At 54.0% G+C, this 27,921-nt stretch overlaps 1 protein-coding gene across 1 annotated transcript; it reads left to right on the top strand.

The window, feature by feature from the left end:
* Positions 1-352: 352 nt before the first annotated feature.
* LOC144945625 (protein Wnt-7b-like) lies at positions 353-22,198 on the top strand. The gene is made up of 4 exons (XM_078874162.1): positions 353-1,008; positions 8,657-8,883; positions 15,722-16,014; positions 20,510-22,198. The coding sequence occupies exons 1-4, from the start codon at positions 938-940 to the stop codon at positions 20,990-20,992; spliced, it is 1,074 nt and encodes a 357-aa protein (XP_078730288.1). The 5' UTR covers positions 353-937; the 3' UTR covers positions 20,993-22,198.
* Positions 22,199-27,921: the final 5,723 nt, after the last annotated feature.

The raw sequence follows: 27,921 nt of genomic DNA, 5'->3' as shown, positions 1-27,921 counted from the left end.
ATTTTCATCATCGCTTCACCCGCGCACACAAGCAGACAGGTTTTCGCTGGGATGAGCTGAAAGTATTCGTGGTTTGATCGTTGCTTTTTTAAAAAATATTTTTGTGGTTTGATCGTTGCATTTAAAAAAAAATGTTCATCCAATGCACGAACAGCAGTAGCAACCATTCCATGTAGCACCACACCTCGCCGGAGCTCCCACGTGGCCGAACGCGCACACGGTTCACTGCATGAATACTGATAGGGGAGGAGGAGCAGGACTCTGGGAGGGGAGGTAGGGATGTAGGGAGGGAGGGAGGTAGGTGGGTGGGTGAGTGAGTGGGAAAGAGCGAGGGAGGGTGTGTGTAGAGAGAGAGAGCGCGCGGGAGAAACGGAGAGCGAGAGAGACACAGAGACACCAAACTCCGGTGGAAGTCAGAGCAGACGTTTGCCTCAATGCGCCGAGACTCCGAGACCCCTCAGCTCCAGGGACGCGGCCACCCCATGCTGCCCCGGGCGAGCATCGCGAACCCAGGAGCAGTCGACCTGGAGGAGGAACTCTCCTCTCGTCCCACGCCAGACTTCGCCGCCCTCAATCTCGCCGGTGTCACGAAAGCAGCAGTCGCCGCGTTTTACTTAAACGCCTAAAAGGGAATTATCAACGACGTTTTTTTTCTTTTTTTAAATACATTTTCATCTTATTCCAAGAACTGTCACGTGCATCGCGCACTCGGTCACAGGACCCGCGGCGCGCACTCGGAGTGCGCGCGCGTGCGTGTGAGTGAGAGAGAGAGAGCGAAACAAAACGTCTGTTGCGTTTGAACTTTTCACTGGTGGAGCCGGGAGTGGAGCCGGGAGTAGGAGGAGGTGGTGGTGCTGGCGGTTGCAAGGTGGCCCCCGGTGCTCACGTGTAAACCCGAGCGGCTTTTGGGCTCCCGCGCGAGATTTTTCGCCCAGCGATGAGCCGGGACCTCCAGCGTTGGCTCCCGCAGGTGTTGCTGTGCCTCGGCCTCGTCTACTTGCGCATTGGGTAAGAAGGAGAAGACCCCCCCCCCACACTCCACCCCCCGAACGCGCGCGCGCACACTGCTCACACTCGGCTCCGATTAAGCACGGTCGGCTACGTACGGTGCGAAAGAAGTTCAACATACGTACGTACACGCGTGCTCATCTCCATCACTGCTTACACGCTCATCGATCGATCGATCCCTCCCTCTCTCCGGTCCACCAAAATCTGTTTTCCTACTCACCTGTCCATCTCTCTGATAACAAAACAGATACGCAGACAACGCATCTCCTTTATATGTTTGTCTTTCCACGTAGCGATGAAAAACGCGTTTCTTGTTTAGCACGACCGATACGACCCACGACCCCCTGTGAGTGAAATCATTTCGGCACTATCGATTGAGTTGATACAAGCAGACTGTGCGCCGGTTTTGACATCCCGTGTCCCATCGGCAGAGTCGGACTTGCTTGAATCAATCAATGCTGGTGAACTGGTAGGTTTCAATCGCTAAGGGCCCTCTCTTTAAGACGCGGACTCGAGATCGACTCACACTTGTGTAATGCAGAGAACCCTAATGCAGCTGCGTGATACATCAGTATCTAACCACCTATCTCTCGAACTCACCCCCCACCCCCCCCGGGGTTCTCAGTTGGTTCCGCGGAAGCGATTTCGCCCAAGGTGAAAGGCGCGCACAGCGCGGTGAGCATGGTGGAGCCCTTGGTGCCAGCGATGAGAAATGCCCCCCCCCCCACCCCATGTTCAATGCCCCCCCCCCACCCCATGTTCAATGCCCCCCCCCACCCCATGTTCAATGCCCCCCCCCCATCCCATGTTCAATGCCCCCACCCTCTTGGTAGTCCGCCGCCTAAGCCCGATTCGGCCCCTGGAACCCAGAATAAGAATCAGAATGTTGATTTATACGCGAGCTGTAAAGCTTCATTTTTGTTGCACAGATGTCCAGTAGTCCGGCGCAGTTGCACCGCCTGCTACCACAGGCCACTTGGCGCAAAGTCTGAGTCTCGAGGCTATCGTCCAAGAGGCTCCTGCGGAATTTGTACATTTGGTTGATTTCATCAGTACAAGTTGTTTGGCTTCGCATGGGAGGAAACCAGAATTGCCCCGATAAAGTCCACATAGCCGCCGAGCAACTAACACTTAAAAGCTCCGCACAGAGCGGTGCGTTTAAATCCACCTCGCAAGCCAAGAGCCAGCAACACGTGATGTTATTATTACTCGGCACGAACCAGGCTCAGCGCTGCTTAGCTTCGAGCGCACGCGTGCGTGTACGCTCAACTTCTTTCGCACCGCGCGTAGACAACCGTGCCAACCGGAGGTGCGTTGCTGGTTCGGCGGCGAGCGTGTGATCCTGTTAACGCGTTGCACGAGCTCACCGAAGCGGAGCGGAGACTTTGGAGCCAAATCTGTGGCGTGCGTAGACGTGGGCTCCCCGCATTCGCCAAACACGCGCTGACTACCAGCGCGGTGAAGTATGGTCGAGTTAACCCCCACGCATCCCCAAGGCACCGGGGGAAGCTGGCCATTCCTCCATCCAGCAGTGAGTTGGCAAAGGGGCTCTACACACGCGTGCGTGGGTGTGGGTGGGTGTGCGCGAAGCTGAGTGGTTTGACTCGAGCATTGCATGTTGCTGGGAGTTTAGCAGGTGAGTGGCAGTCATTCTCACACGAGTGGACAGAGACAAAGATGCCCCGTGTAGACTTAACGGACTGTTGGGGCAAGTGCTGTTAGCGAGTGCCTCTGAACGCCGGCACGGCTTTTATAGGAAGGGGGGTTGATAGGTAGGTGGCTAACATCACGCACGCCTGGCCGCCTTTGTCTCTCCCGCGCCGATATTTACACATCGCACCAGATAGAAATTTGAGGCTGAGTCGACCTAAGGGGCGGTCCGAGACCGGTTTAGATACTCTTCGCCGGTGTTGCTGGGTTTCGCAGTAACGGCAAAGCAGTTATAAGTAACTCAGAATTGTGCGCAGTTGCGTATCCAGTACACGACTTCCCTGAAGGCATCAACACCTTCAGTGAGCGCGATGCCGATCACACGACGCGGTTCGAATTCGACCCTCGATCGATGGCTGCGCCATCGCCGCACACGCGTCGAACAAAAAACAAGGGACAAGTCCTTACTCACTAGCGCCCGCTGTCTGTGTACAACTATCCAGATCTGGCTCCCCACTCGCACGCCTCCCGGATTATAAGACGCATCCCCAACTTTTGCCTAAACACGGATAACCATCCATAATGCAGGGTTCTTTTTTGGGGTTAGATCGCGTAAATATATAAATGTGTCGTTAAACCCGCCACCACCCGACACAGCCAGCTAGTAAGGTTTGTCACGGAAACAGAACGTGGCCAATTCGTCACTAGTACAGCACACCGGTTGTGTGTTGGAGAGCCAAGCCACAACATTTACCATCTGAGTACGACGTTTCGCCAGTCATTACAACCAGCTTCATCAGGCGACGGGCAGATTTGTGGAACAGGTGGACTTCTCCACAAATCTGGCCGTTGCCTGATGAAGCTAGGCTCTGGGTTAGATTGCGTAATTTACGTAATTTACGCGATATAATCTGTATTATGGATGATATTGGTCGCGAATGCCTACTACGTGTTAAACAGATAAGTATGGTATCACAGACGATCGTGGTGGTGGTGGTGAATATCTAACGCCAATATGTGCAGAAGAGATGTACCGGTAGAGGAAGATATTTTACCACTCCACTGCTGGACGAGGGCCTCTCCACGTCGTTCGTGTTGTGTGTGGGGACGGGGGAGGAGGGAACAGTGCCGGATGATCCTAGTAGCAAAAGTAGCTACAACACGTGTAGTAGCTGCAACACGTGTAGTAGCAGCTGCTACTACACGTGTAGCAGCTGCTGCTACACGTGTTGTAGCTACGGGCCCCGCACTTTCAAGGGCCCCGCGCTAAATGCTTTCAAGCTATCAATTCCGGTTCAGTGATTCTGCACTTGCTCTATTACTATAGTACTATACCGCCTTCAACTTTTATGAACGACTGGGTGTTTAAGGTTAGCGATTTGTCGTATTATCTGTGACTGTATAGCAAATAAAAAAATACAATTACTTTACTGTGCAAGTAAAAAAACAAATATTTTTATATATGTATTTTTTTTTATTTAGGGCCCCTTTATAACATATGCTACAGGCCACGCACTAGCTTAATCCGGTACTGGCTGGGGGGTATATTTGACCATACTTCACCACGCCGGTGCGTGCTGGTGAAGGCAGGGCGCATCTTCGCTTGCGGGCATGGCGCAGTACAGCAATGGATGTCGCTCGACTGCTTCCTGCTGCAAGCAGCAACAGCAGCAGCGGTAGAAGCAGCCTACAACACCTGTTATGCATTGCGGAGTCAACCCATCCAAGCACGAGTCAGGGGCAGCGCTGCTTAGCGTCCGAGATCTCACAAAGTGTGTCCGTGTCTCTGTGTGTGTCTCCGTATGTCTGTGTGTGTCTGCGTGTCTCTGTGTGTATTCGTGTCTGTGTATCTCCATGTCTCTCCGTGTATATTTGTGTTTTTGTGTGTTTCTGTATGTCTCCGTGTTTTTGTGTGTGTATTTGTGTCTGTGCGTGTGTCTGTGTGTGTTTGCGTGTCTGTGTGTGTCTCCGTGTCTCTGTGTGTGTCTCCATGTCTTTGTGTGTGTCTCAGTGTCTCTGTGTGTGTGTGTTTCCGTATCTTTATGTGTGCCTCTGTGTGTGTCTCCGTGTCTTTGTGTGTGTCTCCGTGTCCCCGTGTGTGTCTCCGTGTTTCTGTGTGTGTCTCTGTGTGTTCGTGTGTGTCTCCGTGTCTCTGTGTGTGTCTCCGTGTCTCTGTGTGTGTCTCCGTGTCCCTGTGTGTGTCCTCTTTTCCGCAGGAAAGAATCGCGACTCTTAGGACTCAGCTATGCGTTACGGTTAAAATCGCGGATAATAGGATTAAATAGAGCGGCGGTTAAGAGGGGTTTTCGCGGACCATTTAGCTTTTGGACTTAAAACTTTCGTGACTGCAGGAATTCATATTCTTTGTTCTTTCGGTAAAGTCACATAAATAGAAAAAATTTGTAAATAAAAATGATATTTTAAATGTATTTTGCTACATTTTTAAAATAATTTTCAAATAATTTTTTTATTTAACTTTGTTGTATTTAAATTTTTTTCTTATTTTTTATATTTTTATATTTACGTGACTATACCGAAAGAACCAAGAATATAACCATATAGCTGCCGCGGATAATAGGAATGCGGGTGCTGTATTCAGTACTGTGAATTCACTGGCATATATATTGTAGTCATTTTTGTATTACTTTGTTGTTTAGTTTCTGACTTTATGTGAACGAAAAGACACAAATTCGCCCGTTTTCTCATTGAAAATAGGTACATTTCTAAATATCACTGTCCTGGTCACAAAAGCAAAGTTTGTGGGGAATAATAGCTATTTTCTGTACTTTTGAGGCATAAGCAATTTGGAAATAACACTACCCAGGAACAAAAAAAATTGTTACCCGGTGTTATTCAACTGACTCTCACATGCCGGAGCATTGATAGCCTCGATTCATGCACACTGTGTTGAGTGGAGCTTGGATTATGCATGTGTAGTGTAATAGCGCCAGCTGGTGGACAGTAGCGGCAACTGTGGTGGACAGACAGGGCACCCGCCGGTGAGGGTGTGCACGGTGTGTTGGCAGAGCGGAGAAACTGGGGTAAGGGTCACGGAGGACCCCGTCTGGAGGCCCCTGGAACCTGCTAGCGGGTTCGAGAAGGGAGGCGCGGTCAGAGCAGAGCCAGGCTGCGCTGGTAGCATAAAAGGAGCCAAGAGCGGGGAGCTCGAAGCTGCCGGTTCTGGGCGTGGACTCGTCTCATCGTTGCTGTCGTCTCGTCGCCATCGTCGCTGCCATCTCCGCTAGATATTGCGCTACGAAGGATAGTAGTTGGCTATCTCAGCCAGTGCCATCAGTGTTAGATGGCTGGTGTTGTGTACAGGCTAGGCTAAGCTTCTGTGGAGAGTGTGTGGACGAGTCCGTGGTAGTTGTTAACAAAGAAGGTGCCTCCTATAAACTCTGTCTCTGAATCGTTGACACTACAACTGGTGTCAGAAGTGGTTGGAAAATTTTACAGGCATTAGAGTATAAGTTACAATGTCGAAGCTATCCAGGAAGAGGAACCCACCCGTAGTGTCATCAGAAGACGAGGACGGCGAGACGGTCATCCCTCCGACAGCCTCGGGACCTCGGTTAGAAACCCAGTGGGCATACGGGAGAGAGGCACCGATCCTCCTGAGTCGCGAATGGGGTGGCGCGAGGAGGTTGGCCGCCTCAACCTGCTCCCCGTGACCATCAGCCAGCTGGTCACGCAGCTCTCCGCGTCCAAACCTGCCGTCCAGGGGACGGCGAGTGGGCCGCGAGGCTCGTCAGAGCTGCCGCTTGCAGCGGTGATTCCCACGGCGGAGACCACGCGATTGCCGGGCGCCATTTTGCCCGTGGAGGGCACGGCATGGCCGGCAGGTGCCATTTGGAGTGGGACGCGGGACGACGCTAAGGCGGTGCTACAAGGGGCCGAATGCCGACCATGATGGTTGTCTCCCTTTCGGGAATTTGTGGCGGCGGGAGGCGATTGGACGGCGTTCCATCATCGCTTTGAGGCAGCTTGGTTTTCCGTCGGGTGAATGGAAGAGGATGCCCTGCGAGCCCTACCGATGGCCGTCGATGACGATGCGTTGGTGGCATTTAGGGCCATCCCGGAAGGTGATCGGTCAACTCTCCAGCGGGCATATGCCCAAATAGTCGGAGTCTTTGACCCGCCATACAACGCCCGCAGTAGATTTTTGCAGCGGAAGTGAGGGGAGGCCAAGATGCCTCTCGCGTTTCGTAGGACTCTGCTGGCATTGGGGCAGGAGGCATATCCCCACATGGACCGGATGGCGCTCGACTCTCTAGCAGTGAAGAGGCTGCTATCGCTGGCACAGGAGTTGGGGGTCGTCCTGGCAATCATGGAGGACGATGAGTAAACGTCTTTGAAGGTGGCCCGGTGGATTCATGCCCACAATAACATGCAGCAGTGACTCAAGGTGGCGACTTGGACTGGAGACGCCAAGGCACAGGAACCCAAGTGCCAGGAGGTGGAGATGGTGGCTGCGGTGTACGGCTATGAGATGCGCTTGGAGGGGCTTCTTCCGAAGGCCGACGGGATAAAGTTGGTAAGAGTGGCTGCCCCTTCCACCTTGGAGACCCACGGCCACCTGTTTCAGGAGTGGTCGGCCGGGCCACGTCGCAAGAGAGTGCCGGGGTATCAACGCGACATCGGTAGCACCACCAACGCCCTCCACCCTGCTGGCTTTTGCCCACCAAGCCCCACAGGACCCAAGCCTTTGATGCCAGAAAATATTCCGAGGTCGCCGTGTGTGAGAAATCTGAGGCTGGAGCCTGGTCAAGTGCTGCTAATGACTCCAGGCAGGGGCCGTGCCCTTTCGGCTGTTTTTTGTGTATTCCTCGGAGCCCCACAAGAAGTGCAAGATCCTGCCCAATGTGGGGGACTGGCGTCAAGGACCCGGTTCACATGATCAATGTTCCAGTAAAGCGGACTTTCCCTTGTACTGTGTGATTGGGGAAAATTGTGTGTTAAGGGTAATGGGTGCTGAGAAGGGGTTTATGGTGCTGCGTGTTTTGTGTTAATGGTTGTTGTTGTCGTTCATGGGTATTTTTTGCCTGCGCCGCGCGCCGAGTGTCACATCTGTTGCGTTGTCAGTTGGCGGGGGTGCCGCGGTTGTGCTGTGTGCCTGCGTGCACGCCGACTTGCTCAGGTGAAGCAGGTGTTTGGTTGTTGGTTTGCTGGGAGTATCGCGACGATGGTTTGGTTGGCTGTTTTTTTTTGGTGCTTTTTGACGTTCCTCGGTTGTGGGAGTTGCTCTGCCTGGCCACCCGGTTGCGTTGCTGTGTATCAGCCGGAATGGCTGTTTTTTTTAAAGAAGCGGGGGGGGGGGTGATGTAGTGTAATAGCGCCGGCTGGTGGACAGCAGTAGCAACTGTGGTGGACAGACAGTACACACGCCGGTGAGGGTGTGCACGGTGTGTTGGCAGAGCGGAGGAACTAGGGCAAGGGTCACAGAGGACCCCATCTGAAGGCCCCTGGAACCTGCTAGCGGGTCCGAGAAGGGAGGTGGGGTCAGGTGCTGGGTTGCATTAAAGGAGCCGAGAGCGGGAGCTCGAGGCTGTCGGTTCTGGGAGTGGACTCGTCTCATCGTTGCTGTCGTCTCGTTGCCGTTGTCGCTACTGACTGTCTCCGCTAGATATATCGCTACGAAGGATAGTAGTTGGATATCTCAGTCAGCGCCGTCAGTGATAGACATGGTAAATTGGACTTTCATGGTTAATTAGACTCCCATGGTGAATTGGACTTCCATGGTAAACTGGGCACCCATGGTGAATTGGACTTCCATGGAAAACTGGACTTCCATGGTAAACCGGACTTCCATGATGAAATGGGCTTCCATGGTAAACTGAACTTCCATGGTGAATTGCACTTTCTTGGTAAACTAGACTCCCACGGTAAATTGGATTTCCACGGTAAATTGGACTCAAGTGGTAAACTGGACTGCTGCTGCTGATATTGCAACTGATGACGATCCGCGTGCACCCCCCCCACTCCCCCCCCCTCTCCCCAGGGCCTTATCGTCCGTGGTGGCGCTGGGGGCTAACGTGATCTGCAACAAGATTCCGGGGCTGGCGCCGCGGCAGCGCGCCATCTGCCAGAGCCGGCCCGACGCGATCATCGTTATCGGCGAGGGGGCCCAGCTCGGCCTCGCCGAGTGCCACTTCCAGTTCCGCCACGGCCGCTGGAACTGCTCGGCGCTGGGCGACACCACAGTGTTTGGACAGGAGCTGCGAGTCGGTGAGTCACACGGCGGTGCTCGCTGACAGCGCTTGCCCCAACGGTCTGTTAAAGGCTATACGGGGGACCTTTGTCTTTGTACTTTGGTGGTGCCGATGGTGGCGGTGGTGGTAGCGGTGAGCTCGCCGCACTACAAACCTGGCGGTCCGAGTTCGATTCCCGCTCACGACCATCAGCACCGGTGACAATTATCTGAACCTGTCCTATGCCTCCCCTAGGTCGACTCAGCCTCAAATGAGTACCTGGTTCGGTGTGTGAACATCGCAACAAGGGAGAAAAAGGCGTGGTACTGGCCACCCACCCCCTCGTGTGCCGTGCCGGTCTTCATAGGTGCTCGCTAACAGCACTTGCCCCAACAGTCCATTAAGGCTATATGGGGGATCTTTGTCTTCAGTGGTTGGGTGTTTGTGGTGCATCGGTCAGTCATCTTTGTCGGCCAACCCATGGCACCTGGGTCTGTCCCGTGACCTCCTGTCCGCGAGCCTTCGACATTTCACCTGGCCTCGATGTGCACCTCGCCTGGTACAAGCGCCATGGTGACGTCACCGCCACTTAGTTGCGAACAGCGATTTTATGTTGTTGCTGCGTGTGATGTGTGAGCTATGATACGATTCCCATTCACGGCCAAAACAGTGGCGAATATTTGAACAGGTCCTAGACCTTCCCTAGGCTGACTCGGCCTTCAACGAGTACCTGGTGCGGTGTGTAAACTTCAGCACTGGGACGACAAAGGTGGCCGGGCATGGTGTTGGCTACCCACCCACTTCGTGTGCCATGCCGGCCTTCATAGGTGTCCCGCTAACAGCACTTGCTCCAACAGCCTGTTCAGGGCTATATGGGGGGGGATCTTTGTCTTTGTGAGCCCGAGTAGTGCGTATTTGCCGAGACCAGCCTAACCATAGGACAACCACTGTTGATGAGCCACAGGGTGGTATGACTGCCGTTAATATAATAACCCAATGTGTCCTGACTTTTTTGGGCCACCCCTGTAGAGAGCGGTCTGACTGCAGAGGTCTCACTCTGACTTGGCTGTGCAGCGCTGTGTGCCAGCTGCCTGCCAAGGTAACTCCACACGTAGCACCTGGGCCTTCTCATCCGCAAATATTGGGCCTTCTCTCTCTACCCTCGCAATTAAAAACATAACCCCCAATGCAGAAACGCCTACGCCGGCATATGCCTTACAATCCATCCTGTCTATAATAGAGGTTTTTTTGGGTTAGATCGAGGAAATATGAATGTGTCGTTCAACCCGCCACCACCCGACACAGCCAATTATTAAGGTTTGTCACATAAACAAAATATGCCAATTATTTGCTAGTTCAGCACACCGGTGTGTTGGAGAGTACTCGAACGGTGAATGTTGTGGGTTTACTCTCCAACACACGGGTCTGCTGAACGAGCATCAAATTTCCATGATTTGTTTACGAGACGAACCTTACAAATTGGCTGTGTGTCTGGTGGTGGCGGGTTTAATGACACGTTTCATATTCACGCGACCCAAACCCAAACAGACCTCTATCATGGACAAATGTGGGTCGCGAAAGCCAACGCGCTGAGCAATCCATCCTGTGCTTTAGATTCCGAGAGGATCTGAGCAGAGTGCCTTCAGCAGGCGAGGAGGAGGAGAAGGAGGAGATTGCGACGACTGTGTTTGCGTTGTCCACGCGTCCAAACCGCCGCACGTTTCGCGCAGCTTCCGTGTGTCCCGCTTCTAAGGGAGGCTCATGGAATTGCAGCCCGGGCTAGAGAGGGGATGGGGCCATCGTGCCACGCAGAGGCACCTGGAGCCCCGAGTCGTCTCGGCAGGCACTGGGAGGGACCGGGGGGGGGGGGGTCGTGAAAGACGCTACTAGGCAGTGGAGGCAGCTGCCCTCCACAAACAAAAAGGACACGCGGAGAGAAGCTCGTAACATTTAGTGGAGTTACACGGCGGCTAAATCAACGAGTTCGGTATGTTTGTGGTGCGCGTGCCGATCGCCTCGGTCCGTTAACCCGTAACACTTGGGTCTGTCCCACGACCTCAAAGTGTCGGTAGCCTGGAGCAAGCACAAGGTTATGTCACTGCCATTTATCGGGGAATAGCAGCAGCTGGTGGTGGTGGTGTTTATGAGTCCCCAAGTAGTGTGTGCATCTCAGTGGTCTCCATCTGCACATGGATCTCTGTCCCAGTAGTGTGCACACGTCTGTGTAGCGGTTGCTCCTGAACAGCACTTGACCCAACGGCCTGTTCAAGCTATACGGGGGGCCTTTGCCTTCGTAGCGGTTAGCACGCTGCGTTACGAACCCGGCGACCCGAGTTCGATTCCCGCTCACGGCCAACACCAGTGGCGACTCGGCATCAAATGAGTACCTGGTGCAGTGTGTAAAATCATCGCCACTGGGGGAGACAAAGGCGGTGGGGGCGTGGTGCTGGCCACCCACCCCCTCGTGTGCCGTGCCGGCCTTGATAGGTGCTGCTCGCTAACAGCACTTGTCCCAACAATCTGTTCAGGCTATACGGGGGATCTTTGTCTTGGCGTGGTCCCCATTGATTATAAGGAAATCGCCTTGAGCGCAACAACCATTGAGGCCTGTCCCCTGCTCGGCGTGCCTGTGTAACGTTACAGGGCAGCTACCTGACCAGTTGCTCCATACGAAGTCATTTTTACAGCAACGCCTGCACCGGCTTGAAGCATTCAGGCCGATCCGGCCGCGTGATACACCCTGGGTTCAACCGGGCAATATTGTGCGAGGAGCTCACAGATCATTGGAAGCTCTAAGCACGATCTAGTTTGAGGCGCCATGGTAGCGAGATGTTAACTACATCGCCTGGTATACATGAGGTCGTGGCTTCGATCCAGACCTTGACGCCTGCTGTATAATTGGGGTTTTCATGTTCTTCTCGTGGTCGCGTGGATTTTTGTTTCCGGTCCTCCGGTGTTTCCCCTCCAAATTTATAAACGTGCGTTTAGAGCGTATTTGGATGCTACAAATGTCCACGTGATAAGCCACTTCCTTGAGCTGTCATTTGTGGCCAGGTCGCTGCTGGGAAAAAAAAAAGATCTAGATCGCTCAGTGGGGCCTTACCTGGTAAAACAAAATAAAAAGTTGAGTTGAATAGTTTTCGTTCGGCACTGGCACGTGCCGAGTGGCAGTTGTTGCCCTGTTTGTTCTCGTCACGTGTGCGCACGACACGCAAGGGTTGTAGTTCCCGGTGTGGGTACACGGGTGAGCACGTGCGCGTGTTCCATGCGTGTGCATTTGACCTAGCACTGTGTGCGTGCGTGTGCCTGCATGTGTTCCATTCGCATGTGGGGAGCAGCGGCGCAGAGGTTAGATTACATGAACCAGTCCTATGCCTCCCCTAGGTTGACTCAACCTCAAATGTACGGAGTGTAAGCTTTGCCACTGCAGAGACAAAGGTGGACAGGCTTGGTGCTCGTCACACCGACCCCCTCGTGCGCCATGCCCCGCATCTCAGATTAGCACGGTTGGTTACGTGCGGTGAAAAAGAAGTTCAACATACATACATCTGTAGTGTGCCAATTCACAGACACTCGTAGGAGGCGCTCTCTCTCTCTCTTATTCCGGCCTTCACAGCCTTAGGGGATAACCACACACCGGGTCGGGACAGCCAACATGCTGCCAGACCCACAGCTAGAAGAATGCAAATATCACAACGACGACGAGGACACGACGTGTTCCACTCCAGCTCGCAGCAGCCCCGAGTATAAGTCGGAGCTCGCCCTTTTATCCTCCCCAGCGTGGCCAGGCTACGCTCTCGGCCCCGCCCCCCTCTGGATCCCCCAGAGGGCTTCGTGCCTTGCCCACAGGTGCAACTGGTAGAACGGGCTGCTACCCATAATTCTATTGTCTACCAATCTCCCAGCCTGCAGAACGCGCTACAGTGACTCATTCCATGTGCTCGCAAACAGCACGCGCCTGAACATCACGTGTAAGCTACATAGGGGATCTTGATCTTGGTGCGCTCGGGGAAGCTTTCAACAGCGCGTCTCGGTAAAGTGCGAGATTTGACAGCACGCCTATCCCAGCTGTTCAGCAACGTGGTCATTCGGCGAAGTGTCGCAATTCGATTCGCGTGAGAATTCACGTTTCGTCTCGTTTGCGTTGCATGTTGTTATTGATTTTTTTCTTCTTCTCCGTGTCGCTCGTACACCTTTTTGTTCACCCCATTAGCCGAAGCAGGATATCAATCGCAACCGCTCGTCCGTTTCTCTCGCACGCGATCCGACGTGAGCAGAAGGAATCCATTTGAAGAGACGCATCGAATGCGGACACGCCAAGGTCGTGAACGAAATATATCACATCGATCGTAACCTGCAAAAGTCTGCTGCATGCAGAGACGCAGGCTTGGAATTACACCTGCCGACAAAACAGAGAGAGAGGTGCACGTGGGTTAGAGAATACACACACACACAGGTTGCATGCCATCATCCAAAGTATTGAGAAAAGTGATTGTGGCTTGGGCAGGACGCGTCAATCAATCAATCCGAGATTTGTCACGCGCCACGCTTAGCAGCAATCTGAGATGGAAGGGGCGGGCGGCGCTGAGAACATTCAACCGAAGGCGAGGAGCAGAACAAAAAGCAATGTTATTAGTCCGATCTTAAAATCACCGATCGTCGCGGCTGAGCGGACTTTCAGGTGGCAGAGCCTGTTCCAAACCACGTGCCTGCCGGTGAGAAGCTGCGTTCTGCTGTCCTAAGCCGAGTGGATGTTAAACTAAACTGAACACATTTTTTTATTTACCAGGTAAGGCCCAATGAGCTGTATAGCTCTTTTTCAGAAGCGATCCGGCCACAAATGATAGCTCACCGAAGTGGCTTATCATCATCACGTGTAAATGTATAGCAGCCAAATACTCTAAACGCGTGATTCTAAACGTGGAGGGAAAATCCACGTGACCACGGGGGAAAAAAACATGCAAATTCTAAATATACATATATATCCTAAATACCTGGCGAGATAGCTAACATCTCGCCACCGTGCCAGCAGGTCCATGCCGTCACTGGAAGGGTCGATGTATCGATGGTCAAGCATAATAACGGAGTGGCATTCAAGGAACTGAACGCATCCGAGGAGATGGAGCTGTGAAATCGGTGCAATCACAAGGTCGTCAGAGGTGACGACGGCTTGGACAGGCCTTCATCCAGCAGTGGATTGGCCACGACTGATGATGATGAATAATGCGTCCTTACACGCCCACTTGTTAGAGTGAAGTGTTTGTGTGACCTTCAACAAAGGGCTTGGGCGATCTGGCCAACTCACATTACCGGGTCTGACCCGGCGTGATGTGTGGGTATGTGGTGCTGTTGGGGCGTCCTGTGGGGAGCGGTGGCGTAGGGGGTAGCGCTACGCTGCGCTACGAAACCGACAAAGACCTGAATTCGATTCACGCTCGCGGCCAACACCGGTGACGATTTGTCTGAACGGGTCCTGGGCCTACCCTAGATCGACTCAGCCTCAAATGAGTACCTGGTGTATGATATGTAAACATCGACTTTCGGGAGACAGAGGCGACCGGGCGTGGTGCCGGACACCCACCCCCTCGTGTGCCGTGACGGCCTTCATAGGTGCCCGCTAACATCACTTTGCCCTTCCAGCCTGTGAATGCTACACGGGGTGTTTCGCCGCCGTGCCGAGGGAGATGTGATCGCCCTCGCCTGTTGCACAGCAGCGCGTGGGTTCGATCCCGCACCCTGATCGATGCCTGTTGTATATTTGGAGTACGCGTGTTCTCTCTCGCCCGTGGTGGTCGCGTGGACTATTCGCCGAGCTCCTCCGGTTTTTTTTTGCTCTCCAAATTTATATAAAAGTGTCCACGTGTGGTGATGATCCCAGCCACTTGGATGGGCTATCGTCACACGCGGTGGCCAGGTCGCCCTCCGAAAAAAAAGAGCTCATCGCTCGGTGGGCTCTTTACGTGGTAAAATAAATATTAATTTTTTTAAATGTTAGTTTCATCTTAGTCTCTTGGTGGCGATGACCAACCACGCCCGCTGAACTTCCTTCGTACCGCAGCAAGCCAGCCGTGCTCATCGGGAGGCAGTCGGGCGGTTGTGGCGCGCATTGCCGGGTAGCCGGAAAGGCCACCTCCACATACTCGCTGCTGACCGCCGGGGCCACCCGCGCCGTCGCGTCGACCTGCAGCCGCGACACTCAGGGCCCATCCATTGAGTCCGTACGCATGGAGGGGGGAGGAGGGAGGGGTCAACCCAAATGTGTTCGCTTGCGTATGGGAGGTCTGCTGACAAAAGTGCGTACGCATAGGAAACGGGGGGAGGGGGGTGAAGCCTCGATAATAATTTGTCTACAATGGCCTTCAAATGAGCCACAGTTCAGTTTCTTTAGCTGTCAGACAAGTACGACCGGGAGAAGTGGGACTGTGGGAGAGGTGTCACTCGTGTTCCACCGTACCCCTGACCGCAGCTATCACGCAGCTCAGCAAAATAAGTGGCCAAGGTACGCAACTTAATTATTTAATGCAGCCGGCGGTGGACTATCTATTTGCTTAAACACGTTAATATTATTAATCCTTGATCGTTTCTGCGTGGATTAAATATCGGCCGTTCTGTAGGATTCGGGGTTGGGGGGGGATGTAAAAAGTCCGCGTGCGTACAGAGAGAGGGGGGAGGGGGGCTCAAGTTCTGACAGATTTTTGCGTACCGACTAAATGGATGGGCCCCTAAGCCAGCCGTGATAATTGGGAGGCGTTCGTGCGGTTGTTCACGTCTCGTGGCGCTGCTGCTGCTGCCGCTGCCGCTGCTGCTGCTGCTCCTGCTGCTGCTGCTGCTCCTGCTGCTGCTGCTCCTGCTGCTGCTGCTCCTGCCGCTGCCAGGGAGCCGAGAGGCCGCCTTCACCTACTCGGTGCTGGCCGCCGGCGTGGCCCACGCCGTCACGTCGGCCTGCAGCCGCGGCAACTTGAGCGAGTGCGGCTGCGACCGCCACAAGCAGGGCTTCAGCGAGGCCCTCGGCCTCGCCGGGGAGCGCGACGAGGGCTGGAAATGGGGCGGCTGCTCGGCCGACATCCGCTACGGCCTCGACTTCTCGCGAATATTCGTGGACGCGCGGGAGATCAAGCAGAACGCGCGCACGCTCATGAATCTGCACAACAACGAGGTCGGTAGGAAGGTGAGAGAGCGGCACCCGGCCCCCCCCCCCACACACACCCCCCCCCCCCCCACACACACACCCCCCACACACACACCCCCCCACACACACCCCTCCACACACCTCCCAACCCCCCCCCCCACACACACCCCCCCCAACCGCCCCCCCCACACACACCCCCCCCACACCCCCCCCACACACACCCCCCCCACACCCCCCCACACACACCCCCCCCACACCCCCCACACCCCCCCCCCCAACAAACACCCCCCCACACATCCCCCCACACACCCCCCCCAACCCCCCCCCCCACACACCCCCCCAAACCCCCCCCCCACACATCCCCCCCCCCACACATCCCCCCCCCACTTCTTTGGTCATCCGTGGGGGGTTTTGTTGTTGCGCGCGGCCCCCATCTGGGCGAGCTCGGAAGCCGCTCGGTGGTGCTGCAGAGCAGGTGGGCAGAGCCGTTGGGCAGGGCAGGTGAGCAGAGCGGGTGGGGAGAGGCGGTGGGCAGAGCGGGTGGGGAGAGGCGGTGGGCAGAGCGGGTGGGGAGAGGCGGTGGGCAGAGCGGGTGGGGAGAGGCGGTGGGCCCTCTCTTCCCTCCTTGCCGCTCTTTCGCTCCTCCTGTCACGCTGTCATTCTGTCGCTCTCCCTGTGCCTCTCCACCACTCTCCCTGCCCCTCTCTCTCCACCACTCTCCCTGTGGCTCTCTCTCCCTGCCCCTCTCTCTCCCTGTCCCTGTGGCTCTCCACCACTCTCCCTGCCCCTCTCTCTCCCTGCCCCTCTCTCTCCCTGCCCCTCTCTCTCCGCTCTCCCTGTCGCGCTCCCCACGCCGCCGCCAACCCTGTGAGTGATAGCGGCGGCGTGGGGAAGTCTTCACCCAGCAGCGGATAGACACTGGCTGATGAGGCTCCTCATGGTGATCATGATGACAGCTGTTGATAATGGTAACGATACCAGCTGCTGCTGCTGCGACTACTGCTGATGATGATTTCCCTGCTGCTGCTGTGACGACGATGATGATGAGGATGATGATGAAGAATACACTGCCCTCGGCATTGCATTCCTCCACACAAAGTCACAGGCAACTGCCAAACCGGAGTCGCCACGTGTGGCAGGGCACGTGTCTCTGCCGGGGCTCATTGAGAAGTCGATCCGAAATGTTGGCTCCAGTGATCTCGAAGGTCTGAGGCTCAGGCTGGGAAGATACAAAAAAAATGTAAAATACATTTGTTCATGTTACCAGGTAAGGCCCACTGAGCTATGTAGCTCGTTTTCAGAAGCGACCTGGCCATTACGAATGACGGCTCCACAAAGTGGCTTGTCACGTGGACATTTATAGCAGCCAAATACTCTGAACTCGTATTTCCCGCACTGAGACAGAGAGAGACATGAAAACTCCAAATATTCAGATGTAAGGATGTTATAAGCACCTTTAGCAATCACACAGGCATCATGGTCGGGATCGAACCCACGACCTGCTGTATACCAGGAGAGGTAGCTAACAGAGGCGCTAGGAGGTGGGCAGCGGCAGGGGGCGACCACTCACTCGACCTCCTTCCCATGGGTGCTGCTCATGCGGATGGGAAGGACGGCTCGATCTGATCTCTCCCTGCCTCTCCCAGATCGCGCACGTAGCCACACGGGTGCAAGGTGGTAGTGGTGGGCTATCGAGTCATGCCTCGCCATCTTTGAGCCTCCCTCCTGTCTCCCTCCCTCCATCCCGTGTCTCACTCCCTCTAACCTCCTGACTCACTCTCCTTAGCTCACTGCTGTCTCCCTCCCTCCATCCCGTGTCTCCTTCCCTCTAACCTCCTGAATCCCTCTCATTACCTCCCTCCTACGCCTCCCTGTTCCGTCCCTCCCTGGCTCCCCGCTCGCTTCCTTCTGAGACATCGCCAAGCGTCTGCGGCCGTCTGGAACGCTCTTTCGATGTTAGGAAGCCACTGGAGCTATGCGATTCTAAATCATTGAGCTTGACAACGCATTTCTTTAAAACGGATTTTTATGTTGAGATTGTTGTCCTTCTCTCGCACTTTCGATTGGCACGGTTGAATACATACGGTGCAAAACAAGTTCTACATACATACAGGAGGGTGATCACTGATCGTTGCAAAGGTTAACGGTTCTAATCCAGCGGGCCACCCTGATTAATACTGCGTGGTGTAATACAACTAAACTTTTTTTTTTTACTAGGTAAGGCCCACTGAGCTATGTAACTCTTTTTCAGAAGCGACCTGGCCACAAATGATAGCTCAACGAAGTGGCTTATCGCGTGGAAATGTATAGCAGCTGAATACTCTAAACGCGTGATGTTGATTATAAATGTGGAGGGAAAATCGGAGGACCCAGAGAAAAAGCCACGCGACCATAGGGAGAGAGACACGCAAACTCCCATATATATAGCAGGCGTCAGGGTCGGGATCGAACCCACGACCTCCTGTATACCAGGCGAGGTAGTTAGCATCTCCTAGCCACCATGATGATGATGATAGTGAGAACACGCAATCACCAAATATACAGCAGGTGTCAGGGTCGGGATCGAACCCACGACCTCCTGTATACCCGGCGAGGTAGTTAACATCTCCTCACCACCATGGCGCCCCTGGCCGCAATGCCACTACGCGCCGTCTGCTTCACGGTGGACGTGAGAGATCCCGTGACGCCGTTGGCAAGAGTATGCCAATGGGGTGTTGGCGTCAGGGTCCTAATTTGCCACATTTCAAAAACGACACCGCAAATTACACGGCTGGGATTATGCAGCCAGCAATAAGTGCCCCCCCCCCCACCCTCACTTCCCCCGTGCCCCCACCGGGCCAGCAGATTCATTGCCCAGGCCACCCTCTCGCAGACGAGACGATCCCTCGTCGCTCGAGTTCTCGCCGCGTTAACACGGATCGACTCGAGACGCCACTCCTGCGTCGCGACGCTGCCTCCATCGTTGCCGCCCGGCCACCCCGACGCGCAATGACGATTTTGCGATACGAAACGATCGACGTTTTTTTTTCCTATTCAAGTTAACGACGACTATCGCGATGTCGGTTTAGCGGAACTTCGCAGTCGTACATTGAGCAGTTTCGCTGCGGTGTGCTTCGCCGCTCGTCCCAGTGCGCGTAACGACGGCCTTACAATCTATAGCATAACGCACGTGCTACGAGTTTCAACTAGATATCAAAATAAACAAATAAGTCAAACTACGAAAATAATTACTCGACAAAAAAGATTTACACCAAGCGCTCACTTACAGGCTGATAGGTATTTACTTAGAAATTAATGTATTATCTTTGTTACGTTGTAAATATAGTGTCAGCAAATAAATAACCGAGCCAAGACAGCGGAACGCCGTGGTGGCGAGATGTTAACTACCTCGCCTGGTATACAGGAGGTGGTGACGCCTGCTGTATATTTGGAGTTTGCGTGTCTCTCTCCCCGTGGTCGCGTGGATTTTTCTCCGGGTGCTCCGGTTTTTCCCCTCCACATTTAGAATCAACAAAACGTGTTTGGAGTATTTGGCTGCTATGAATTTCCACACGATGATAAGCTACTTCGTTGAGCTATCATTTGTGGCCAGGGCGCTTCTAAAAAGTTGAAATATATAGCTCAGTGGGCCTTACCTGGTAAAATAAAAAATAGTTTCGTAGTTTTACTTTAGTTTAATTCCGTTACCACCCAGTACACACCCCGAACAAATCCCCAAGTGAACTCGGACTCGACTATGCGCGTCTCTCGCTTGTCTCACCCCCTAAACGCCTCCATAGTCCCACACAATCAACCACACGTCCACCTAACTGCACACCCACGCAACTCGTACAAACACACATCCACCCACACGATAAACCATACACGTAGCTACCCACACATACACACACCAACACACACAAGCATCCAACTACACACACACAACCAAATATTCACAAAATCACTTACCCAAACACATCCATTTACCATGATACTCACCCAACACACAAACGTATCTACTTATTAACACTTCCACCAACACACACACACCCAACCACTTCTCATCGACACACACTCATCCACACACCAATCCACACAACCACCCACCCACACACCTCCATACCCCCCAACACACCCACACACACCTCCATACCCCCCAACACACCCACACACACCTTCATACCCCCCAACACACCCACACACACCTCGATACGCACCCACACACCCACACAAAGACAAAGATCCCCCTATAGCCTGTAACAGACTGTTGGGGCGAGTGCTGTTAGCGAGCGCCTACGAAGGCCGGCACGGCACACGAAGGGGTGTGTGGCCAGCACCACGCCCGACCGCCTCTGCCTCCCCCGAGTGGCGATGTTCCACCCCGCATCGGGTCCTCATTCGAGGCTGAGTCGTCCTAGGCGAGGCGCAGGACCAGCTCAGACAATCGCCACCGCGCGTCTTGGCCGTGTGCGGGCACTCGATCTCGGCTCGCCGGGTTTCGCGAGCGCAGCGCGACGCGCTAACCCACCGCCACCACCGCCGCCGCTCCCCGCAGGTTCTGGAGGAGCGCATGAAGCTGGAGTGCAAGTGCCACGGCGTGTCGGGCTCGTGCACGACGCGCACCTGCTGGACCATGCTGCCGCGCTTCCGCGAGGTGGGCCACGCGCTCAAGGAGAAGTACAACTCGGCCGTTCACGTGGAGCCGGTGCGCGCCAGCCCGCACCGGCGGCCCGCCTTCCTCAAGGTGAAGTCGACGCCGCGGAACTACCGCAAGCCCATGGAGACCGACCTGGTGTACATCGACCGCTCGCCCAGCTACTGCGAGGAGGACCCCGCGTCGGGCAGCCTGGGCACGCGTGGGCGGCTCTGCAACCGCACGTCGCCGCACGCCGACGGCTGCGACCTGCTGTGCTGCGGCCGCGGCTACAACACGCACCTGTACACGCGCTCGTGGCAGTGCAACTGCAAGTTCCACTGGTGCTGCTACGTCAAGTGCAATACCTGCAGCGAGCGAGTGGAGGTGTTCACCTGCAAGTGACGGGGGGGGGGGAGGCGGAGAGACAGGGAGAGAGACAGTGCTGGGATTAAAGCGGAGAGAGTGACGGGGAAATGTAGGTGGAGGAGGGTGGTGGAGAGAGAGACAGAGAGAGAGATAAGACAGAGGGAGGTGCAGGTGGTGGCGGAAGAGAAGGGAAGAGGAGGGCGGTTGCCGGGGGTTAAAGGCGGGGGAGATGTGCGTTGCGGACGGGACGCGGAGGAGACGGGAACGTCGGACGGGTTGGAGGAGAGATGTGCAAGTCGTCGACCGGGTGGGATGGAGCAGAGAAATTGTGGATGTTACGACTGGAGGTGGGACTTTGAACGTACGGGGCGATCGTGGTGCAGCACCATCATTGTCGGCAGAAGCAGCAGCAGCAGCAACAACAGCTGTAGCTGCGTCAAAATCATTACCATTGTCATAGCTGTTACCATCATCATCATCATCGTGATCATCCTCATCAGCAGCAGGAGCAGCATTAGCAGCCGATAACGCAAGCCAAGAGACTATGAACTCCTCTGTCGGACGTGAGGGTGGCGTGCCAGGGGCGCATGCCTCCTCCGCCCAGGCTATGGGCTTGAGCAATAATTGCTTGATAAATTTGAGCAATAAGGCCACTGTGGGACAATTTCACGCGCACATTTTGGGTTTATATTTCATGGATCCCTCGACCACTCTACATTGGTGGCCTGGGCCACGTAGGCCCTCACCCCAGGCCCGCCCGCACTCCCCTAATATATTAATATATTTGTTAACCAGGTAAGGCCCACTGTGCTCTGTGTCTTTTTTTCAGAAGCGACCTGGTCACATTTTATAGCTCAACGAAGTGGCTTGTCGTCACGTGGAAATTTCTAGCGGCCAAATACTCTTAACTTCACAATTGTTCCCACACGAACTCAGTTCCACATTGGTACGAGGTAAATAAAAACGAGTGCCACTTTGTCGGAGAGTCCGCAGTGCTTGTGCTACGATGAAATGGCTCATCCTCGCCAAGGGAATGGGGAATTTCCACCACCCGCCAGAGAGGTGAGCCACGCCTTGGCGTCATTGTTTGAGTGGTTGGGCCGGCTTGGAAGTTGACTTTTTTAATAAATGGTAACCACAAAATATCTTTAAAAAAAGATTCTAAAGAGAGATATATTTTCAATATATATAAGGGGCGGTCGAAAATTGTTGATTTCTATTTACTAGCCGTGCAAGGCTGCATTGGGTTCACCCCTTAAAAATCAAATCGTCCTCTCGTGGGTCGTGCATCAATTAGTTCGTTGGAAGACGCGATTATTTAGAATTCCTGCAAATCGTATGCAGGTTAGAAGGTCGTGCAACAGTTGGGTTAATGGGACAAACAAAAACAATACAAACGAGACAGGGGGGAAAAGAATCCCCCACCTCCCTCCACCAAGAAACAACGCGGACGACAACTCACGACCCCCCCCCCCCCCCACCGATTAATCAGAATTTCTGCGGGTGTCGAATTGTCACGTGACTACGATCGATGCTCCCGACACGCTTGTAGCCGTATGGAGCAATGGACCGTAACACCACGGCACGAGCATATACTGCACCGGCTGTGTGGTGATAGAAGTAATGAGGGTTGTGTAGGCACAAAAACGCAAGCAAGATGCCGGTCTCATTGCATTGTGGGTGGTCGGATTCAGACCTCCGCCGAACCGGGCTGGAACGCGTGGGCGCGATCTAGTCGCCAGACCGGTGATGACGGAGACCAGGGAACATCTTTGCCGAAACTCGGGACGGAGAGAGGCACCGTCGGTCGTGACGCGGTTTCGGGCCGCGTGGTTTTGTGCCGGGGGTATTTTACACGGCTCGTTCTTGAGGTTTGTTTTTGACAGCCCGTTGCTTGCATGCGTCGCGTGTGTACGCGCGCACACGCGTGTGCGTGTGTGTGTGCGTGTGTGTATATATAAGTTATATGGCAGGTTGCACTGGAATAACGTACCGTACACTTAACCGGAAGAGCGTCTCGATTCGATCACTACAAAACTGTAATTTTTCACAAATGCCGCGATATTGTGCGAGTGACACCCATGTTTGAACTTCTTCATTAGCACCGCACGTAGCCAGCCATGCTATGTGCGACGTCACCGGAGGGCCAAGGGGGTGGCCGTACAGCAGATCGGACGACTGAGTTGGTAGACTTTTGTAGGCAATTAATGAACCCTTTCCCATTCCGATGGCGTGCATGTACGTCATCAGTTTTTCTTCCAATTCCATTCTGATGACGTACGATTCTATTCCGATGACGTACGATTCCATTCCGACGACGTGAATGGACGTCATCAGTTTTTCTTCCAATTCCGTTCCGATGACATACGATTCCATTCCGATGACTTACGTGCATGTCAACGGAACGGAATTGGAAGTAGAAGGCCATGCGGGAGGGTGTGTGGCTCAGTTTGGCACCAACCATCGTAGAGTGCGGTCGTGTCGATACATTTCTTTGCGGGTAAGCACAGTACAATGTCTTTAAAAACGACGACGCTACACCTCTCTGAATAAAATGAACGCAGATCCACTTGCGCGTTCCGAGCTTCGGCAGTGAACGAGACACCCACCCTGCAACTTGCAGACGTCTCGGAAGGGGAAAGGGTGAATTGACCGAGCGAGAAAGGAGGTCAACTCACAACGAGGTCCAGGCGATTTCTGTCGCTCACTTGCCCCAAGCCTAACCCCAGTGGTGGCCCTCGGCATAATCAAACTAAGCGACTGTGTAGGGCCCCCAAGTAGCGCAAAGGCCCTCCAGATTCGTGAAGAGGGATGAAACAAAATACCAGCTCAAATTCAAATCCGAATATTCAAAGTCGCAGATTGGCATTAAAGGGGCTAACTCATCCCTCTCTCATCCCCATCTCGTCTGAAGTCTCTTATGGAGCTTCATTTTTGTCTCTTGGCTATACCTCCCTTATTTCACTCCAGCTGTCTTCTCTGCTGATGATCTCGAGTCTCTGATCTCACTACGTCGCTATCTCGTGTCTATGTCTCTCCTGTCATCTCATTAAGAGTTTATGTATCGAACGGAGGGCCCCCAATGAACCCGCACGACTACTGACCTCAACCCTGGACTCTAAAATCACATTTCCGGCTATTTAGGAACAACCGTTGCAATTATTTGAGACTTCTACCAATTTTGAGGGCATGTGAATTTATATTTCTCCTGAACGTTCAGTTTGTGTGGAACTGTCAGACAATCTCGGTGGATTGTCAGGCTGTCCTAGTGGATTGTCAGGCAGTGTGGGTGGATTGCCAGGCAATCTTAGCAAAATTGTCGGTCAGTCTCGGTGGGCAGTCAGGGAGATTCGGTGAAAAAATCGGGCCGTCACAGCGACCTGCGAGGAGGCCCAGAAACAGCTCGAAGCATGTCAGGCGATTCGCCCGCGTCGCACCGAAACCGCCGTGCAGCGGTGCATTGTGGGCGACAGAGATTCTACTGATGAATGTCAACTACTGACGGATCGTGAGCGAGTCGACGCAGGGGGTGAGCGGGTGGGAGATGAGCAATTTTCTTTTGTTTGTCGTCACCGCCGTCCGATGGGATTGCCCGCGACCTCAACACGGCCACCGAGACGACGAATCTCTCTCTCGCTTTGTTCATCTCAGCGACGCGCCTGGGGAGGTGGGGGGTGGGGGGCTGTCCCGGCGATGGCGGTTATTTATTTATTTACTTGACGCTATGCGGCGATCTTTGCAGAGAAGTGCCGGTGGCGGTCGTGGTGGTGGTGGTGGTCGTGGCGGCGCGTGCTCCAGGCCATGGAGTGGGAACCGCGCAGAGACCGCACGGAATTTGTCGCTCGAATCAAGCGAGGCCAATGACGACTGCCGACGGCTGCCCCCCCCCCCCCAACCTGCTGTGCCTTCTTAGCGTAGGCTCTGGTCGCGACTCTGAATGCAGCCCCAGCACAAGGCGACACCCTGACCTTATGAACCCTGATTGTAATGCTAATCAAGCGCAATGTGAGGCTAAACCATAGTCCTAATGCTCACCCTATCCCAGTTTAATATGCCACTAAACCATAGCCCTGACTCTAACCCTCACCCAGTCTAACAATACACTAAACCATAGCCCTGACTCTAACCCTCACCCAGTCTAACAATCCACTACACCATAGCCCTGACTCTAACCCTCACCCAGTCTAACAATCCACTACACCATAGCCCTGACCCTGACTCTAACCCAGTCTAACGTTCCACTAAACCATAGCCCTCACCCTAACCCAGTCTAACATTCCACTAAACCATAGCCTTGACCCTAACTCACCCGAATAAGACATTCAACGTAAAGCCAAACCATAGAGCCCCCTTGACCCTTTACGTCGACGTTGAATGGAGACGAATTCGAGGCTAAATCAATTCGCAAAAAAAGGTGACGAGACGCAAGAGACGATGCCAATTTCTTTTTAATCCGCGGAAAACTGGGACCAAGTTGAATTGTAACAGAGGCGCATTTTTAAATCTCCTATTCTCTCTTTATTCGTTTTTTTTGTTTTGCCAAATCGGCAGCGGCGGCGGCGGCTATTGTGTATTTTGCAAGCGAGTGTATATTTGGCGAGACGTTATTTTTATATTAAAATATTTATTCACACGCACGCGTTTTTTTTGCTTTTCGCTCCACACGCGGCGCGGTGTGATAATAAACCTCTCGCGTGAGAGCCAAGAGCGTCGAGGGGGTGTACGTGTGTGTGTACGTGTGTGTGTACGTGTGTGTACGTGTGTGTGTGTACGTGTGTGTACGTGTGTGTGTACGTGTGTGTGTTTACGTGTGTGTGTGTACGTGTGTGTGCGTGTGTACGTGTGTGTGTACGTGTGTGTGTACGTGTGTGTGTACGTGTGTGTGTTTATGACTGTGTGTGTACGTGTGTGGGTGGGTGTTTATGAGTGACTATGTGTGTGTGTATATACGTGTGTATACGTGTGTGTGTGTATATATGTGCACGCTCCAGTCTCAGACTGGAGCGTGCACATAGTCTCTGCACATAGGCTCCAGTCTCAGACTGGAGCGTGCCACTAAGAGGTGGGGCCTTACCATCAGCCCCACCAAAACTGAGTACCTGCCTGGGTATTTTGTACTATCGGACACTCCACCCCCACAACTCCCAATCGGTGATGGGGCAGTAGTGGAGAGAGTGGAGAGTTTCCCATACCTGGGCAGTGTGCTTATGACCGGCTCCAGTTTAACAGCAGAGGTCTCACTCCGAATCAGTCGAGCGGCAATATATTTTCATCGGTTGCGTAACGCTGTGTGGAAGCTACCTGGTCTGTCGCTCCGCACGAAGCTTCAGGTCTTCTCGGCCACAGTCATTCCCTCCCTTCTTTACGCTTGCAAAACGTGGACCCCCCTAATGGAACATCTTCGCCGGTTGGAAACATTTAGGCTGGCCTGCCTACGATCCATCTTGGGTTTAACCAAGCTGGATTGTGTGAGGAGCTCACAAATCCTCGAAAGATCTGGACAAAGTCCCATCAGTGAGCTCCTCCGGCGAGCAAGGCTGCGTTGGCTGGGTCATGTATCCCGCATGCCCAGCCACCGCATGCTTAAACAGCTTTTGTTCGGCCGGATCGAGGGGGCTAAACGGGCGCGGCACGGGCTAGAGAAGAGATGGAGTGATGTGGTACAGGAGGATGCGGAGCTGAGTGGACTTGCCGATGACTGGTACCAGCGGTGTCAAGATCGGCCTCTGTGGAGGAGGCTCGTGAAGGACGCTACGGAGCAAGTTGGAGGCAGTCGACCTCCAAACAACAGCGGGGCTGGGCGGGGGGGGGGGACGCTGCTCACAACAGCGAGCGCAGAGCAGGGCGGATAAACCACAGTGTGAGTGCACTGGTGGCGCATCTGCCCTGTCAGTAAACCCGTAGCCATGGGTCACCGTCCCGCGCCTCCTGCCAGCGAACATTGCACACTTCACGTGGCCTCAAAGTGCACCTAGCCAGGCACGAATGAATACCCCTCGTAGTGTGTAAACATCGGCACTTGGGAGACAAAGGCGGCTGGGCCTGGTGATATGGTCACCTCCTCGCGCGCCGTGCTGACCTTCACTAGGTGCTCGATAAATACACACGTGACCCAACAGACACGTGGGCTACATTGGGAGATCTGTGTGCAGTGTGTACACGTGTGTGTGTGTATACACACGCGTGTGTGTGTGTACACACAGTTCGAGTGATGCCACACACTAGGCTGGGCACTGTGCCAACACTTACATATCTGCTCATGCCAAAAACATTTGTCTGTTTTGTGGTTTACTCGGTCATTATCTCCCCCCCCCACCCCCCCATGTCGCTCGTGTTAACATGAGGCGAGACCACAAACCACAGCACTGACCCTACCACAGACCAACTAGAGGCTACACCACAGCACTGACCCTGACCCTAACACAGGTCAACACAATGTTACTGGTAGGATACTCTCAGTTCTTTCGGTAAAGTCACGTAGGTAAAAAATGAAATTAAAATTAATACAAATAAAATAATAAAATCACGACGTTTCGGAGGCAACACAAGTCTCCGTCATCAGGTGGGACCGTCACAGCCAGATTTGCTGCATCAAGTGAGTTCGGTAGGAACCTCCTGGTTACACCAGCCCACAGGGGATTATTGTGTCCGTCCGTCCGTCGTGCATACAAAAATGGGTGGGGCTGGGTGGAGAGGGTGGGGAGGGGCTGGGTGGGGAGGGTGAGGAGGGGATGGGTGCGGAGGGTGGGGCTGGGTGGGGGGTGGGAGGGGTGACGCTGGGTGGGAAGGGAAGGGGCTGGTCACACCGTGGTGCCCTTATAAAACTCAACGTTTAACCTACTCACGCCGGCTTGTGCCCGCCCTCACAGTCGGGCATATTTGCGGAATACACCACGCCGCCGTTGACCCTGGCCATTGACCGAGCAACCCAACGTTCCTACCAGCTCCCTCCGCAGGAATGTGTT

This window comes from Lampetra fluviatilis, chromosome 38 (assembly GCF_964198595.1).
Source record: "Lampetra fluviatilis chromosome 38, kcLamFluv1.1, whole genome shotgun sequence".
NCBI lineage: Eukaryota > Metazoa > Chordata > Hyperoartia > Petromyzontiformes > Petromyzontidae > Lampetra > Lampetra fluviatilis.
Note: the sequence above shows the minus strand (reverse complement) of the source record. Positions and strands in the feature narration are given on the sequence as shown.

Coding starts and splice junctions, on each gene's coding strand:
- LOC144945625 (XM_078874162.1), top strand. CDS start 938: ATGAGCCGGGACCTCCAGCGTTGGCTCCCGCAGGTGTTGCTGTGCCTC. Junction 8,884..15,721: donor TGGACAGGAGCTGCGAGTCG/GTGAGTCACACG, acceptor TGCCGCTGCCAG/GGAGCCGAGAGGCCGCCTTC. Junction 16,015..20,509: donor ACAACGAGGTCGGTAGGAAG/GTGAGAGAGCGG, acceptor CGCTCCCCGCAG/GTTCTGGAGGAGCGCATGAA.